The sequence below is a fragment of the Oncorhynchus nerka genome, linkage group LG6 (assembly GCF_034236695.1).
Source record: "Oncorhynchus nerka isolate Pitt River linkage group LG6, Oner_Uvic_2.0, whole genome shotgun sequence".
NCBI lineage: Eukaryota > Metazoa > Chordata > Actinopteri > Salmoniformes > Salmonidae > Oncorhynchus > Oncorhynchus nerka.
In genome coordinates this window covers 65,254,737-65,272,767 of record NC_088401.1, presented here as the reverse complement: position 1 = coordinate 65,272,767, position 18,031 = coordinate 65,254,737, and the positions used below count along the sequence as shown (strand labels likewise).

The 18,031-nt window shown below is 38.7% G+C and overlaps 1 protein-coding gene across 1 annotated transcript in view; it reads left to right on the top strand.

Annotated features, from left to right (window-relative positions):
* Positions 1-11,991: 11,991 nt before the first annotated feature.
* The window catches only part of tnmd (tenomodulin), a 93,747-nt gene continuing 87,707 nt past the window's right edge, over positions 11,992-18,031 (top strand). Inside the window, exons 1-2 of the mRNA XM_065019810.1 lie at positions 11,992-12,123; positions 16,295-16,429. Of these exons, the coding sequence (XP_064875882.1) occupies positions 12,076-12,123; positions 16,295-16,429 (183 nt within the window). The 5' untranslated portion in view covers positions 11,992-12,075. The remainder of the gene's footprint in view (positions 12,124-16,294; positions 16,430-18,031) is intronic.

The following is an 18,031-nucleotide window of genomic DNA, read 5'->3' as shown; positions in this document are numbered from 1 at the left end:
TCCATTTGGATAAAGACTCTATATGAATAACAATCCATTTGGATAAAGACTCTGAATAACAATCCATTTGGATAAAGACTCTCAATAACAGTCCATTTGGATAAAGACTCTGAATAACAGTCCATTTGGATAAAGACTCTCTGAATAACAATCCATTTGGATAAAGACTCTGAATAACAGTCCATTTGGATAAAGACTCTCAATAACAGTCCATTTGGATAAAGACTCTGAATAACAGTCCATTTGGATAAAGACTCTCTGAATAACAATCCATTTGGATAAAGACTATATGAATAACAGTCCATTTGGATAAAGACAGTAACAGTCCATTTGGATAAAGACTCTGAATAACAGTCCATTTGGATAAAGACTCTCAATAACAGTCCATTTGGATAAAGACTCTGAATAACAGTCCATTTGGATAAAGACTCTGAATAACAGTCCATTTGGATAAAGACTCTGAATAACAGAATAAAGACAATAACAGTCCATTTGGATAAAGACTCTGAATAACAATCCATTTGGATAAAGACTAAACAGTCCATTTGGATAAAGACTCTGAATAACAGTCCATTTGGACTCTCAAAGATTTGGATAAAGACTCTCTGAATAACAATCCATTTGGATAAAGACTCTGAATAACAGTCCATTTGGATAAAGACTCTCAATAACAGTGATAAAGACTAACAGTCCATTTGGATAAAGACTCTAATAACAGAATAAAGACAGTCCATTTGGATAAAGACTCTCAATAACAGTCCATTTGGATAAAGACTCTGAATAACAGTCCATTTGGATAAAGACTCTGAATAACAGTCCATTTGGATAAAGACTCTCTAACAGTCCATTTGGATAAAGACTCTGAATAACAGTCCATTTGGATAAAGACTCTCTGAATAACAGTCCATTTGGATAAAGACTCTGAATAACAGTCCATTTGGATAAAGACTCTCAATAACAGTCCATTTGGATAAAGACTCTGAATAACAGTCCATTTGGATAAAGACTCTATGAATAACAGTCCATTTGGATAAAGACTCTGAATAACAGTCCATTTGGATAAAGACTCTGAATAACAGTCCATTTGGATAAAGACTCTATGAATAACAGTCCATTTGGATAAAGACTCTGAATAACAGTCCATTTGGATAAAGACTCTCAATAACAGTCCATTTGGATAAAGACTCTCAATAACAGTCCATTTGGATAAAGACTCTGAATAACAGTCCATTTGGATAAAGACTCTGAATAACAGTCCATTTGGATAAAGACTCTGAATAACAGTCCATTTGGATAAAGACTCTCTAACAGAATAACAATAACAATCCATTTGGATAAAGACTCTGAATAACAGTCCATTTGGATAAAGACTCTCAATAACAGTCCATTTGGATAAAGACTCTGAATAACAGTCCATTTGGATAAAGACTCTCTGAATAACAATCCATTTGGATAAAGACTCTGAATAACAGTCCATTTGGATAAAGACTCTGAATAACAGTCCATTTGGATAACGACTCTCTGAATAACAATCCATTTGGATAAAGACTCTCAATAACAGTCCATTTGGATAAAGACTCTCAATAACAGTCCATTTGGATAAAGACTCTCTGAATAACAGTCCATTTGGATAAAGACTCTCTGAATAACAGTCCATTTGGATAAAGACTCTCAATAACAGTCCATTTGGATAAAGACTCTCAATAACAGTCCATTTGGATAAAGACTCTCAATAACAGTCCATTTGGATAAAGACTCTGAATAACAGTCCATTTGGATAAAGACTCTCTGAATAACAATCCATTTGGATAAAGACTCTGAATAACAGTCCATTTGGATAAAGACTCTCAATAACAGTCCATTTGGATAAAGACTCTGAATAACAGTCCATTTGGATAAAGACTCTCTGAATAACAATCCATTTGGATAAAGACTCTGAATAACAGTCCATTTGGATAAAGACTCTGAATAACAGTCCATTTGGATAAAGACTCTCTGAATAACAATCCATTTGGATAAAGACTCTGAATAACAGTCCATTTGGAAAAGACTCTCAATAACAGTCCATTTGGATAAAGACTCTCAATAACAGTCCATTTGGATAAAGACTCTGAATAACAGTCCATTTGGATAAAGACTCTGAATAACAGTCCATTTGGATAAAGACTCTGAATAACCATTTGGATAAAGACTCTGAATAACAGTCCATTTGGATAAAGACTCTCAATAACAGTCCATTTGGATAAAGACTCTGAATAACAGTCCATTTGGATAAAGACTCTCTGAATAACAATCCATTTGGATAAAGACTCTGAATAACAGTCCATTTGGATAAAGACTCTCAATAACAGTCCATTTGGATAAAGACTCTGAATAACAGTCCATTTGGATAAAGACTCTCAATAACAGTCCATTTGGATAAAGACTCTCTGAATAACAATCCATTTGGATAAAGACTCTGAATAACAGTCCATTTGGATAAAGACTCTGAATAACAGTCCATTTGGATAAAGACTCTCTGAATAACAATCCATTTGGATAAAGACTCTGAATAACAGTCCATTTGGATAAAGACTCTCAATAACAGTCCATTTGGATAAAGACTCTCAATAACAGTCCATTTGGATAAAGACTCTGAATAACAGTCCATTTGGATAAAGACTCTGAATAACAGTCCATTTGGATAAAGACTCTGAATAACAGTCCATTTGGATAAAGACTCTCAATAACAGTCCATTTGGATAAAGACTCTGAATAACAGTCCATTTGGATAAAGACTCTGAATAACAGTCCATTTGGATAAAGACTCTCAATAACAGTCCATTTGGATAAAGACTCTGAATAACAGTCCATTTGGATAAAGACTCTCTGAATAACAATCCATTTGGATAAAGACTCTGAATAACAGTCCATTTGGATAAAGACTCTCAATAACAGTCCATTTGGATAAAGACTCTGAATAACAGTCCATTTGGATAAAGACTCTCTGAATAACAATCCATTTGGATAAAGACTCTGAATAACAGTCCATTTGGATAAAGACTCTGAATAACAGTCCATTTGGATAAAGACTCTCTGAATAACAATCCATTTGGATAAAGACTCTGAATAACAGTCCATTTGGATAAAGACTCTCAATAACAGTCCATTTGGATAAAGACTCTCAATAACAGTCCATTTGGATAAAGACTCTGAATAACAGTCCATTTGGATAAAGACTCTGAATAACAGTCCATTTGGATAAAGACTCTGAATAACAGTCCATTTGGATAAAGACTCTCAATAACAGTCCATTTGGATAAAGACTCTGAATAACAGTCCATTTGGATAAAGACTCTCTGAATAACAATCCATTTGGATAAAGACTCTGAATAACAGTCCATTTGGATAAAGACTCTCAATAACAGTCCATTTGGATAAAGACTCTGAATAACAGTCCATTTGGATAAAGACTCTCTGAATAACAATCCATTTGGATAAAGACTCTGAATAACAGTCCATTTGGATAAAGACTTTGGATAACGACTCTGAATAACAGTCCATTTGGATAAAGACTCTCAATAACAGTCCATTTGGATAAAGACTCTCTGAATAACAGTCCATTTGGATAAAGACTCTCTGAATAACAGTCCATTTGGATAAAGACTCTCAATAACAGTCCATTTGGATAAAGACTCTCAATAACAGTCCATTTGGATAAAGACTCTCAATCAATAACAGTCCATTTGGATAAAGACTCTGAATAACAGTCCATTTGGATAAAGACTCTCTGAATAACAATCCATTTGGATAAAGACTCTGAATAACAGTCCATTTGGATAAAGACAATAACAGTTTTGGATAAAGACTCTGAATAACAGTCCATTTGGATAAAGACCTGAATAACAGTCCATTTGGATAAAGACTCTGAGTCCATTTGGATAAAGACTCTGAATAACAGTCCATTTGGATAAAGACTCTCTGAATAACAATCCATTTGGATAAAGACTCTGAATAACAGTCCATTTGGATAAAGACTCTCAATAACAGTCCATTTGGATAAAGACTCTCAATAACAGTCCATTTGGATAAAGACTCTGAATAACAGTCCATTTGGATAAAGACTCTGAATAACAGTCCATTTGGATAAAGACTCTGAATAACAGTCCATTTGGATAAAGACTCTGAATAACAGTCCATTTGGATAAAGACTCTCAATAACAGTCCATTTGGATAAAGACTCTGAATAACAGTCCATTTGGATAAAGACTCTCTGAATAACAATCCATTTGGATAAAGACTCTGAATAACAGTCCATTTGGATAAAGACTCATTTGGATAAAGACTCTGAATAACAGTCCATTTGGATAAAGACTCTCTGAATAACAATCCATTTGGATAAAGACTCTGAATAACAGTCCATTTGGATAAAGACTCTGAATAACAGTCCATTTGGATAACGACTCTCTGAATAACAATCCATTTGGATAAAGACTCTCAATAACAGTCCATTTGGATAAAGACTCTCAATAACAGTCCATTTGGATAAAGACTCTCTGAATAACAGTCCATTTGGATAAAGACTCTCTGAATAACAGTCCATTTGGATAAAGACTCTCAATAACAGTCCATTTGGATAAAGACTCTCAATAACAGTCCATTTGGATAAAGACTCTCTGAATAACAGTCCATTTGGATAAAGACTCTGAATAACAGTCCATTTGGATAAAGACTCTCTGAATAACAGTCCATTTGGATAAAGACTCTCAATAACAGTCCATTTGGATAAAGACTCTCAATAACAGTCCATTTGGATAAAGACTCTCTGAATAACAGTCCATTTGGATAAAGACTCTCAATAACAGTCCATTTGGATAAAGACTCTCAATAACAGTCCATTTGGATAAAGACTCTCTCAATAACAGTCCATTTGGATAAAGACTCTCAATAACAGTCCATTTGGATAAAGACTCTCTGAATAACAGTCCATTTGGATATAAGTCAAGAAGAAATAAGTCAAGTAGCTTTGGAATAATGATGAATACGTTTATAAATCAGGATATAGCACCTATGTTATGTCCTTGACATCTGCTCTGCAGTTGTGGTACAGAAAAATGTCACTAAATGACAACCCTGCACAGAATACAGAATACCCAAAACAGGCCTTGTCATTTCCTCTATGATTTTGGATGTACTGTTTTAATACCTCAGATAGATATAAGAGGATGTTCCTTCACCCGTTCGGAGACAGTAATAGACACAAATCTACTCCATGCATCATTTGATTGATTATTCGTTTAGACAGGACTGCTCTTTGACTAACTGTATTACAGAGCCAAGGCAGTCGACAGGAATAACATTTTCAAAAAGGTCCGTAATTACTGTTATTATCACATTATCTGACATTTCCACTCTTTTCTGCCTTCAAAACTTGTAAAAGTTTAAAAGGGCAAATCCTCCACTTTTCAACCTCGTATTCATTATCTCCATCACCAAACCAGTGTCTACGTATGTGAAAACAGAGTGTTTCTATGATCTGGGGTTAAAAAGATCACAGGGTAGGATTAAAAGTAAGAAAAACAATGATTTTCAAAGCCTGCAATGAGTTTCTAGCCAGAGGAAGGGTATTCTCTTGCTCCCTACATCACCATGAATCTCATAGTGTTTGAAAATCGTTGCTTTTAAAGCGTTTTAACTGTTGATGATGTCATCGGTAGAACCTTTTAACTTTATATGTTTTTTGTAGAAATACGCCGTTTTCCCATACATTTATGTAGACACTGGTATAGTGCTGGAGATAATGAAAATTAGGTTAAAAGTGGTGGAATTTCCCTTCAAGCCTGCAATGGTGCAGGTTGAAATCACCAGCTATCGTCTTCTAAGGCCCAAATCATACATTAAGTTGATATTTCCCAGAAAGTGTGTCTTGGCAAGACTCAAACATAATTGAGCCCGCATGTTAGTTAATTTGGGTCTAATATGGTGAACTGAAGGCCTGTTTGGAGATTGAATAGGGAGCTCTCGTAATGATCAGGTCTCAATTGGCCCACCACCGTCCCCCTATGGCGTCTCTGCAACAGTTGCTTAGGAACCACTTCCCTGTTCCCACCAGTCCTTTTGTTGTAGCTCATTGCATGACTTTATTTATTCGCCTTTAGGCCCCGGAGGCTTTTAATGGGTATTTGCTCAGTTTAACTCCCACTGTTCTTTCTGTAGCAAGTTTATTAGCATAATTTGGCAAACAGTTGTTTACCTGCTCCAGTAGACGTGGGCAAGCCAGATGGGTTCCCTGTAAGGGATTGGGATTCCAAGTTGCCTGGTGTGGCTTCTTTACGTATTTTAAATTGTCAATCTGTTATTTCAGCTTTCATAATCCAATTCGTGGATTTGAAATAATCCTTTGATTTAATTATGTTTTTCTCCCTCGATATACAGATGTCTTGAATTGGAGGGAAGTGGTGAGACTGGCATTAATCCAATGAAGTATTAAGAATGAACCATACATGTCCCATACAGTATGTAGCAGATGGCTAAGCGCATCGCTGCTACCTTCCTGAGACCAAGAAATACTGTTGCCCCGGATCCAGAAATGCCTCAGCTGGTGCTTCTTGAGTATTTGTGTTATGGTGCAGAGGGTTCTGAGTTTGCACCCAGGTCAGGGAGGAATTTCCACTTTGTCACAATATGCATGCCTCACATGACTGTGTACTGTACTGTCTTATTTGAATCTGGACCAATCACCTTTGCCTACATGATGACTTCCTTAATTCTATAGTAAAACACCTACTACAGCTCAATATCAACTCCTTTCCAGGTGATTACATGCAAGTCCTGCCACTAAGTCACTAGAGTCATACCACAGAGTAAATGTTACAGGCTTATACTCTCCTGCTCATAAGTAAAACTGCTATTGTCACCCCAAAGGAAGTTAGGGTGGAACTTACATGCACATCCCCTACTTATGTTCAATGTCCACTTTTTAAAAAAGATAGTCAAGTTAGTTGTACTTGCCAGACTGTATTATTTATGCTGTAATTGATCGCTCCTGGCAAAAGCCGGGCTGCTGTAGATGATAAATGGTATGGTTCGGGCCAGTTAAGGGATCGTTATCATAGTTAACAGCTACTCTCTTTATGTCCTTGAGGATTTGATTACACGAGAATCACTGTCAGTTGTATGTTACTTTCAATGTTACTTTCAATAAGCCTGACAGCTAACTGTCTACTGCATAGTATTTTATTGGCAGGTCTCAGAGTGAAGGGAATTGACAATAATTGATGTTAAGTTAACACAGTCACAAGTGGACTCAAAACTAGAGCCTAACTCTATAATGTCATTGTTTATAGGGGGTCATCTGTGTCATATTCAAAACATGATGTTGTGTGGTTTAATATAAAAGCTCACTTGATATTGATTATTGCTTGGATCCACTAATACTCTACTATGACCTACCATCTCTGAAAGCCAGGACAGGTCTATTAAACATAAGAAGCTGATTGAAAGTAATTATTGCACCTACTTATTTAGTCACATCTGCTGCCCTGTGGCACTCAGGTGGTCGCTCAGAGTGCACAACATGTGTAGAACATGCCTCTGAGACTCGAGGCTAATCGTCACATAGAAGTATACGATTTTTCTATTTCCTTGAATCATCGCCCTTCTACCTTGACGTCAATAACCATGAGGCGTCAATCGGTGCTCTTTCTGCCAGTTTAGGGCCCTTGTAATTACTGTTTGACTATGACTTACGGGAAGGCTCTATTATTTGCAGCCGCTGCCCAAGGACGCACAAGGCCCATTGCTCTCGTAGTGCTCATACAGGGAGCTTTGCTTTGAATATGCCACTAAACAGTTGCTTGGCTCGGAGAGCACTGCCAGGAGCTAAACAAATCAGTCAATGTGAATAGAGATCACGACAGTGAAAAATACCCACATTTCTAGCATTAACTTTGATACCCTTTTCTACTTCTGCACACTTTTTCTATGCAAGCTGTATTGAGGATGATTTCCCTTTTAACATTTCCCTTTCTTTATAAGGTTATGGGAAATGTCTAGGAGTGCAGAAAGCGATTCCACAATATTGCCGCTTAGATAATTTTGCCGATCTGCCTCCCCTCGAACTCTGAATTGTATTAATATTTAATCACATTATGAATTGTATGAGGAATACAATTACCAAGGTAAATACACCTGTTCCGCCAAGCAAGAAATTGAGAGAATCCCACTGCAAGCAGCTTTCCCTCTCAAGGTGAGCTTTAGGAAAATGATTGCAGCAACTTGGAGAGATTTGCAACGTTGTAATCCACCTTTCTATTCATTTGCTTCCCCCAGTTTGTCAGTTCAAAGGAACTCGTAAGAGAGGGTGTAGTGTTCTCCCTCCAACTTTAATTTACTCACTTTGCTTGCACATAGAAATCCATGGAAATTATGGCTCCATCTGGAGAAATAGGTGCAACATCCATTGCTTCTTCTGTCTAGGATTTCCTTCAGCCGATGTCTAGATGTTGCATTACCAGATTATATATTCTTGTTCTATTGTTGCACTCATATTTTTATCCTTTTGTGGTCGCCTCGCTTGTCATTGAGAAATATATTCCCTAGTACATTGCTGTGCTCATAATTATCTGATAATGAATTAATCCTGTATGTAATGACTAGGCTCTGGTGATGAACCCTGATTTGACACTTCATCTGCAGCATCCTGGTTTAGAGGGAGTACCGGCCATTTACACCAGTATTGTCAAATGACAAATCTATTATAACCTCATGTATAATAATAACAATAATAATAATAATATAGGGTATATAAAGTGTATATTTGTGTATGTTTGCGGGGCAGTTATTTTCCAAGAAATTGTGCACATAGCAGAGCAGAACTGAAAAGGATTAGTAGAATAAATGAGAGTTCTGGTCAGTTTCCAGCTACACTACATTAAACAGTCAAGAGGCTCCTCAGTGAAGTGCATAAGCTTCGTGTGCTGGGCTACACCTCTTCCTCTCCTCACTGAAGCATGACAACCCAGAGAAAGAGAGCGAGGTAGGGAGACAGATAGAGAGGGAGGAAGAGAGAGTGAGGGAGACGGATAGAGAATGATGGAGGGAAAGAGAGTGAGGTAGACGGATAGAGAGAGAGGAATGAGAGAGAGAGGGAGACAGAAAGAGAAAGGGGGAGGGGGAGAGAGTGAGGGAGAGACAGAATGGGAGACGGATAGAGAGGAATGGAGAGAGTGAGTGAGACGGATAGAGAGAGAGGAAGCGAGAGAGTGAGGGCGAGAGAGTGAGGGACACAGATAGAGAAAGAGGGAAGGAGAGACAGAGTGAGGCAGACGGAGCGAGAGAGAGGCAGGGAGAGAGAAAGGGAGGCAGCCAACTCCTTCCTCAGACCCCAGAGCTGTAGTTTCCATGACTGCCTTCAACGTTAATACTCACTCTCTCCCTTCCGCCCTCACCTCTCCTTCCACAGTAATGAAAGACTGAGGCAGTACCTGCAGAATGGTCATAAGAGGATAATGGAATCACACAGGATAATAAGGCCATGTTTGATCTGTGCAGAGCCACTCAGGGGTGCTGCGGTGTAGTCCAAAGGGAGGGGCTGGCTTCGTCTGCTGTTAGTGTGTGAGAGATGGGACCCTATCTCTTGATCGTCTCACTGCACACGTCCAGCCCAGTTAATCTATGTCTGCGCCTACTGGCCGTGACCAGATGGATGCAGGCCTTACTGTAGCGACAGGGAAGAGTGGGGCTGCTGGAGTACCTTGGCAATGGGCTGGGGAAATGTGTGGAGTGTCCTCAACAGCTCTGTGCCGGAGTGGGAAGGCCTTGACTGGGGAGGAGAGAGAGTGAGGGGTGAAGAAGAATGTGACATGCATGCCATCAAAGCTATGGAAAAGTTGCCTTGTTTGCACCTTCACTTATTTTGAACTTTTATGTGCCTCACATTCTACTCCATGGCTGCGTCTGAACAGCCAACAAAACAGACAAGAGGCTGAATAGTTCATCAAATTCCTATCAAATGCTGGTCAGCGATGGAGCTTCAAGGGGAAAGAGTAAATGTTTATTTCAGATGTAGGATCTTAATCACTATTTTGTTTTGGAGAATTTCCCACAGCAGGAAATGCAAACTTGTAGTGTATTTGAGTTTTAAAAGGCTTCTAAAGTTAGCAATTTCCACTTTGAAATTTCAGACGTGATTTGCCCTAATGAAAAATGTATCATCCCTTACAAATGAATTATAATCCACATAATAAATCACATTTCTTGTTTCCTGCTGTAGCAAACTGACTGAAATTATGGTCCTACATTGATCATTTTTCCAGGTTTGCTCAAGCTGCTCCCATCAGCCCGCCTCTAATCTGTAGGTATCTGGCGTACACTCGACTCCAAATTGCTGTTTATTCCATCCTATGGGTGTTGAAGCCCCAGTATTGCTCTGAATGCTGCAAGGAGGATGGTCTGTGTCTGCTTGACTCCAGTGCTGACACAACACTATTCCTGAAAGAGCTGCTGCTTGATTTACCCAGGCAAAATGTGACAGTAATTGTAAAGATTTATATCAATAGGAAAAAGCTGACAAAGCCGCATGGCTATCAGATCTGACAGACTTAATGAGTGTTGAAATGTTGCATGTCACACTAAAGTCCTGCTTCACCATGTTTAGCTCTAATGATTTCCGTTGTACTGACCTTGGTCCTCGGTATTCCTCTTCCTTATGAAATCTAGGTATGTGTGAGTATTTACCTCGACCATCTAGTAAAATGACATGGACAACAACACGACAATTCCGTTGATTTGTCCAGGCATATTCCCTTCTTTTTATTTTATTTTTTATCTTAAGCGGTTTTAATATTCTTTAAAGTTAGTGCTGTAGAAGCAACATACTATATGGACTATCAACTTTAACTCCCAGACAACTTCAAGTCCTCCTTTTGCCTGAAAGATTGGAAATCTGCCAGATTTCACCAGATGTTAGATAGCTTCCTGCTTAACTGTTTGCACAGTGTCACATGGCCTTAGACTGTAAAGGTGTCAAACAGCATAGAGTGTCAAATTATAATAGTGCTTCATTGTGTGTCAAAGTAAGCTCTTTGTCGAACAAAGGAACAGGAAATGAATTGGATTCTGTTTCACTGTGTGGGAACATCATCCTGAGTGTTGTTTCTATTAGTCACTTTGCTGTGTTTACTGTGTTTTCTGTGTTTACTGTGCTTGCTGTCTTTGCTGTCTTTGCTGTGTTTACTGTGCTTGCTGTCTTTGCTGTGTTTACTGTGCTTGTTGTCTTTGCTGTGTTTACTGTGTTTACTGTGCTTGTTGTCTTTGCTGTGTTTACTGTGCTTGTTGTCTTTGCTGTGTTTACTGTGTTTACTGTGCTTGCTGTCTTTGCTGTGTTTACTGTGCCTGCTGTCTCTGCTGTCTCTGCTGTCTCGGCTGTGCTTGCTGTCTTTGCTGTTTTTGCTGTCTGCTGTTTTTGCTGTCTTTGCTGTGTTTACTGTGCTTGCTGTCTTTGCTGTCTTTGCTTTATTTGCTGTAGGTGCATTCACTTGAGATTCGTTAGACAGCCAGCCTTCTCTTTCTCATAATTCCATGTATTTTCTCAAACACTTTCAAAAGTTGACTTGTCCTCCAAGAGGAATACAACTTAAAGTAAAATTAGTATAACTCTCCTGACTGTAGTACAGAATTGTATAGTTAAAAACCTACCTTGTGTCTCTCTTGTTGTGCTGTGTGTTGTTTTGACCTATATATCTTTTTATTACCAGCCCCCATCCCCACAGGCCTCTTGCCTTTTGGTAGGCCGTCATTGTAAATAAGAATTTGTTCTAAACTGACTTGCCAAGTTAAATAAAATGAAGATTTTTAAAAAAGAAGATATTTCACTCTTTGAGTTTGGAGCACATTTCCGCTGGAAACATCTGCTTTTCTTATAATGGGAATCACAATTGTTTTGGTAGTTCCATCCCATCTAAAACATCCCTCCCCTTTCAGTGCACTATGAAATGACCAATGGAATGAAGTTTGGACTTTTTTCCTTCTAGAGACTCAGTAGTTTTACCAGCTAGGACGGGTGAATCTGAAGGAATTCTCCTCTGGGCTTGCATTATGGAAAATAGCTCTCAGTCCAGCAGTCAACAGGCTCTATGGAAAGATGTGAGTCTTAATGTTTTTTTTGTTGTTGTTAATTGACCATACTATACCGATTGTAGAAATATTGGTAATAAGTAGTAATGAATTCAGTATTTATTTTACTGGGTGATGAAAAGACAATGAATGCAATTACAATGACAACAAATGTCAGTATTTTGTCATGCATATTGGGAGAAAACTACCTTACAGAGAATAGAGCCATTGCAATTGGTATATTGTGAGTTTTAGGTGGGTTGAGAGACCTGAAGGTCATGATGAGGCTAAGATAAATAAAATAAAACTGTTCCTAGGCCGTCATTGAAAATAAGAATTTGTTCTTAACTGACTTGCCTAGTAAAATAAAGGTAAAATAAATAAATAAAAATATCTGACATCATACAGTCACCGAATGTTTTCTCTTTGGAATCACAAATGGAATGGGACTTGATACTGAGTGTTTCCAGAGGCATATTTTACTCATCTTTCCTCTCCACCTTGCCTCCTTGGGTCCTTGTGTTGTTTATTCTTCCTCAGACTCACCCGAGCTAGGGGACTTTATTCCTCAATAACATGTGTTATCACGTACAGTGAGATTTCAATATGTCTGTGGCTGTTTTTGAGTGCTTATTGCTCTCTGGCAGAATAAAAAAACACATTGCCTCTATAATCCATAGATATTCTCCCGAATAATGTGATGTTGGACATAAAGTTCTGCTTCTTAATAGTGACAGTGACTTGCTATTTATTTCATCTGTTGTGTGTCTATGCTTTTGGTACCAAATGAAAATGGTACATTCCAATAAGAGATTAAGAAGCTGTTCATCCATCACACTCTTCTCTCATGTGAAGATTTTGTCAATTGTTACAACAGACTCGCTAAGATGTGAATAGAGGGAATCAATAGGATTGTACTGAATCCAAAGTGGACTACTCTTAGTCCAGTCTTGTGGAATAATTTAAACTAGTCTTGCGGAATAATTTAAACGTTTTGTTTGTGTGTTACCTTAATCCACCACAATTCAATGATATGTGTAAGGATGGCAAAAATGCCCACTGCCATGACCCCCCACTGCCCCGTTGTTAAGCTTTTGCAGCTTTCTATTTGTTCTCTATTTTTTTAAGTAAGCGCTCCATCCCTCTCTCTTTCTGTCTCAGAACAGCAGGGGTCCTCAGGCTCCCTCATCACAGACTGAGTCCTGCTATAGAGGTACCAACCACCTGGCTGATTGTCAACCCCAAAACCTGATTAACACTGGTCGACTGGCAGTCGCCTGTCTGTAAACGCTCTACTCCTCTCACTTCCTCTCCATCGCCCCCCCCCCCCCCCCCTCTCTCTCTCCCTCTCTCTTTCTCTGTGCAATTTATATTCTGTCTAAACTGTACTCGAGTCAAGTTTCCACTGCTTATGCAAGCTGCTGGAGGAGAGAGTGGACTTAGGACACATTTTTTTCCATGCTGGGAGAAATTCTCTTCATGATAAGTATTTCTGGCCCTGTGATTTTGTATCCTTCTGTTTCCTGTCATCAGACCTTGAAAAGAGACCCGGTGCCTTGATGTGCCACATTGGATGTTTATGGCTACTGCTATGGTTTATCACATACCCTACATAACAAAGAGTATGTGGACACCTGCTTGTCGAACATGTCATTCCAAAATCATGGGCATTAATATGGAGTTGGTCCCCCCTTTGCTGCTATAACAGTCTCCACTCTTCTGGGAAGGCTTTCCACTAGATGTTGGAACGTTGCTGCGGGGACTTGCTTCCATTCAGCCACAAGAGGTTAGTGAGGTTGGGCACTGATGTTGGGCCGATTAGGCCTAGCTCGCAGTTGGCATTTCAATTAATCCCAAAGGTGTTCGATGGGGTTGAGGTCAGAGCTCTGTGCAGGCCAGTCAAGTTCTTCCACACCGATCAAACCATGCTGAAACAGGAAGGGCTTTCCCAAACTGTTGCCACAAAGTTGGAAGCACAGAATCGTCTAGAATGTCATTGTATGCTGTAGCATTAAGACTTCCCTTCACTGGAAATAAGGAGCCTGAACGATGAAAAACAGCCCCAGACCATTATTCCTCCTCCAACAAACTTTACAGTGCATTCAGGCAGGTAGCGTTCTTCTGGCATCCGCCAAATCCAGATTCGTCCGTCGGACTGCCAGATGGTGAAGTGTGATTCACCCCTCCAGAGAACGAGTTTCCACTGAGAGTCCAATGGCTTTGAGCTTTACACCATTCCAGACGATGCTTGGCATTGCGCATGGTGATCTTATGCTTGTGTGCGACTGCTCGGCCATGGAAAACCAATTTCATGAAGCTCCCAACGTTCTTGTGCGGATTTTGCTTCCAGAGGCAGTTTGGAACTCGGTAGTGAGTGTTTCAACTGAGAACAGACCATTTTTACTCGCTATGTGCTTCAGCACTCGGTGGTCCCGCTGTGCGAGCTTGTGTGGCCTACCACTTCGAGGCTGAGATGTTGTTGTTCCTAGACTATTCCACTTCACAATAACAGCATTTACAGTTGACCGGGGCAGCTCTAGCAGGGCAGAAATTTTACGAACTGACTTGTTGGAAAGGTGGCATCCTATGACGGTGCCACGTTGAAAATCACTGAGCTCTTCAGTTCCATTCTACTGCCAATGTTTGTCTATGGAGATTGCATGCCTGCATTCTCAATTTTAGTCACCTGTCAACAACGGGTGTGGCTGAAATAGTCGAATCCACTTATTTGAAGGGGGATCCACATACTGTATATATAGTGTACATGTGCATTATATGTGCATACTAAAATACATACATTTCACTTTTGCATTCTTCATGTTGATAATATGCTTGGATCTGTAAGGGATGAAAGCCAGATAAAAATCCAGACGTGGAGAAAAATCTATCTGTCCATCTCTATAAATCCATATTCTTGCTGGTTATTAGATAGACATTAGTCATCAAACATTGGCATCATCATATTCTTGATCATATCATCATCTTATCACCTTATAAGCAAGTTTAGTGTAAATTACGACTCAATAAGTATAGTCTATAGAAGCCCAATATACACATTTAGCAAACACCTAGCAAGCACGATGACAGTCATTCAATTCTACCTTAATTCATAGTTGTTAATGAACCATTTGTTCTGCATTCCTAAACAAGATATTGTGTTTGAACAACGTATACTTTTTATCATTGCCTTAGATGCAAGAAGATGGATAATTTTTTTTTTAAGGAACAACAATTTTGCTAATCGAAGTTAGCTCCGTTTTCGATGTCTTCTTTTCATGGTCCTCGGAAACCTTTGAAAGCAGTGTGAATTAGAACAGTTCATTCCCTCACCCCTGGAGCTTTGAGGGGGAACAAAAGCCCTGTTTTATTCATTTGTGGCCTTGAGCTCTGGGAATTGAGTCCAGTGGGGAGAGTTTAATTGGAGGAAACATTTAATAAACGTGACCTTTTAGTATCTCTGAAGCACTGAAGATTTTCCATATGCTGATTATTTACTTTGTGCAGGCATAGTAAGGTACTTCCAGAAAGTAGTTCTTCAAAGTTGCAAGCATATGTTTATCACCAACTTCATCAAAGCCTGGAAACAGAGAGTAAGGAGTTGTACAGGTGGCAAGGTTGCCTATTTTTCAATCTCCAATTCCTCTTTCAGATGCCTTCTCCTAGTTTTCTCAAGGGACTGCAATGTTGTACAAGGTTCAAAATGACATGCTGAACCGCATTAATACTACAATAGAGAAGTATGTGGGGGTTTTATTGATATAATTATTGATATAATATTTCTGCAATGTTTTAGAGTAGGCCTATAGAGGCTATGGAGAGTAAGCAACATTAGGAATCTTGCATCAATAAATGATTGTCAGACACTATTTCAATTATGTCATGTTATAATGTGGTTATTACAATGTTATAACACTACCATTGGAATAACAAAATCCTCACTGCAGGTGTATACCAAGTGTTGAGAGACTATTTGAAAGTTTTTAATTATAGTTACTTCTTCAACGACATTATATGATATGTACATGAACCACGCTGAGGTGTGAATGGATTGGCAGTGCTTCTCAGGTGCTTCTACACCTGCTTTGCTTGCTGTTTGGGGTTTTAGGCTGGGTGTGCAACACGTTGATATATCAGTTGATGTAAGAAGTGCTATATAAATACATTTTATACCATAAAATTTGATTTCAAATGTTCTCCTTAGGTGGAGGTTGGAAAAGAGAAGAAGACCAGGTACCGGAGTTATCAGCGAGGAGCCCTGATTCTAGGGGTGGTCTTCTTGATGTTAACCCTGGGCATCTTCAGCCTCAGACACTTCTGGAGCCCAAGTCTGGGGAGGGTAAGACCTGGTTTATGTCTGTAACAGTAGTATTGCTTCATGATTCATGATTCAAAATATCTGTTGTTTTAGCTTGTTATCGGAGTCATAAAGTTGAATGGCCTTTTTCAAGTTCTATCAACTTTGAATTTTAAGCTATCCTAATTTACACCAAATTTACTTTGACTAAGTCAACTTCACCATTTGTCATTATAACCTACTATTCCTAGTTGAATCAATTTCAACTTTAGTTTGGATAACTTAAACTTTAAACTTAATATAACTAGCACCAAATTTACTTTGACTAATAAAATAAAGTCAGGTCAACTTTATAGTCAGTTTAACCTACTATTTATAGTTTAACTTCTTGGCGCACCCATCCTGTTAGCGGGATCATTTTCGCCAACATCCGCTGAATTGCAGAGAGACAAATTCAAATTAATTTACTAAAAATATGTAATTTTCATGAAATCACAAGTGCAATATAGCAAAACACAGCTTAGCTTGTTGTTAATCCACCTGGCGTGTCAGATTTCAAAAAAGATTTACAGCTAAAGCAAACCAAGAGTTTATGTAAGCACATCTCCCCCAAGAGACAAAACATTACAAACAGCTAGCAGCAAAGTAGATTGGTCACAAAAGTCAGAAAAGCAATAAAATGAATCGCTTACCTTTGATGATCTTCGGAAGTTTGCACTCACGAGACTCCCAGTTACACAATAAATGTTCCTTTTGTTCCATAAAGATTATTTCCATATCCAAAATACCTCCATTTGGTTGGCACGTTTTGTTCAGAAATCCACAGGCTCGAGCGGTCATGACGGGACAGACGAAAATTCCAAATAGTATCCGTAAAGTTCGTAGAAACATGTCAAACGTTTTTCATAATCAACCCTCAGGTTGTTTTTACAATAAATAATCGATAATATTTCAATAGGAGAGAGAGAGAAAATGTCTGTTCCAAGCTGTTGCGCACGCGAAACTCTGCTGGCACCCAGCCATCCACTGATGCGATGTGATCGTTCTCGCTCATTTTTCAGAATAAAAGGCTGAAACTATGTCTAAAGACTGTTCACAACATGTGGAAGCCATAGGAAAATGAATCTGGTTGATATCCCTTTAAATGGAGGGAAGGCATGCAATGGAACAGGGAGCTTTCAAAATAAGAGGCACTTCCTAGTTGGATTTTCCTCAGGTTTTCGCCTAGAATATCAGTTCTGTTATACTCACAGACAATATTTAGACCGTTTTTGGAAACTTTAGAGTGTTTTCTATCCTAATCTGACAATTATATGCATATTCTAGCTTCTGGGCCTGAGAAATAGGCAGTTTAATTTGGGTACGTTTTTCATCCAAACATCAAAATACTGCCCCCTACACTCAACAGGTTAATCAATTTAGTAGAAATAACTAGCCTCCATTTTGAAATGACTTCATATTTTCAATTAATCTAACTTACTATCAAGTTAAGTAGACTATATCTACATTGACATAACAACATTAACCCTGACCATAACAATTACATAACACAGATTTCAGTAGGGAACCTTATGCTCCCATCTGTCTCTTGCTCAATGTGTGAGCTTTTTCACCAGTTTCAAAACTGGCAGTGCACTCAGTTAA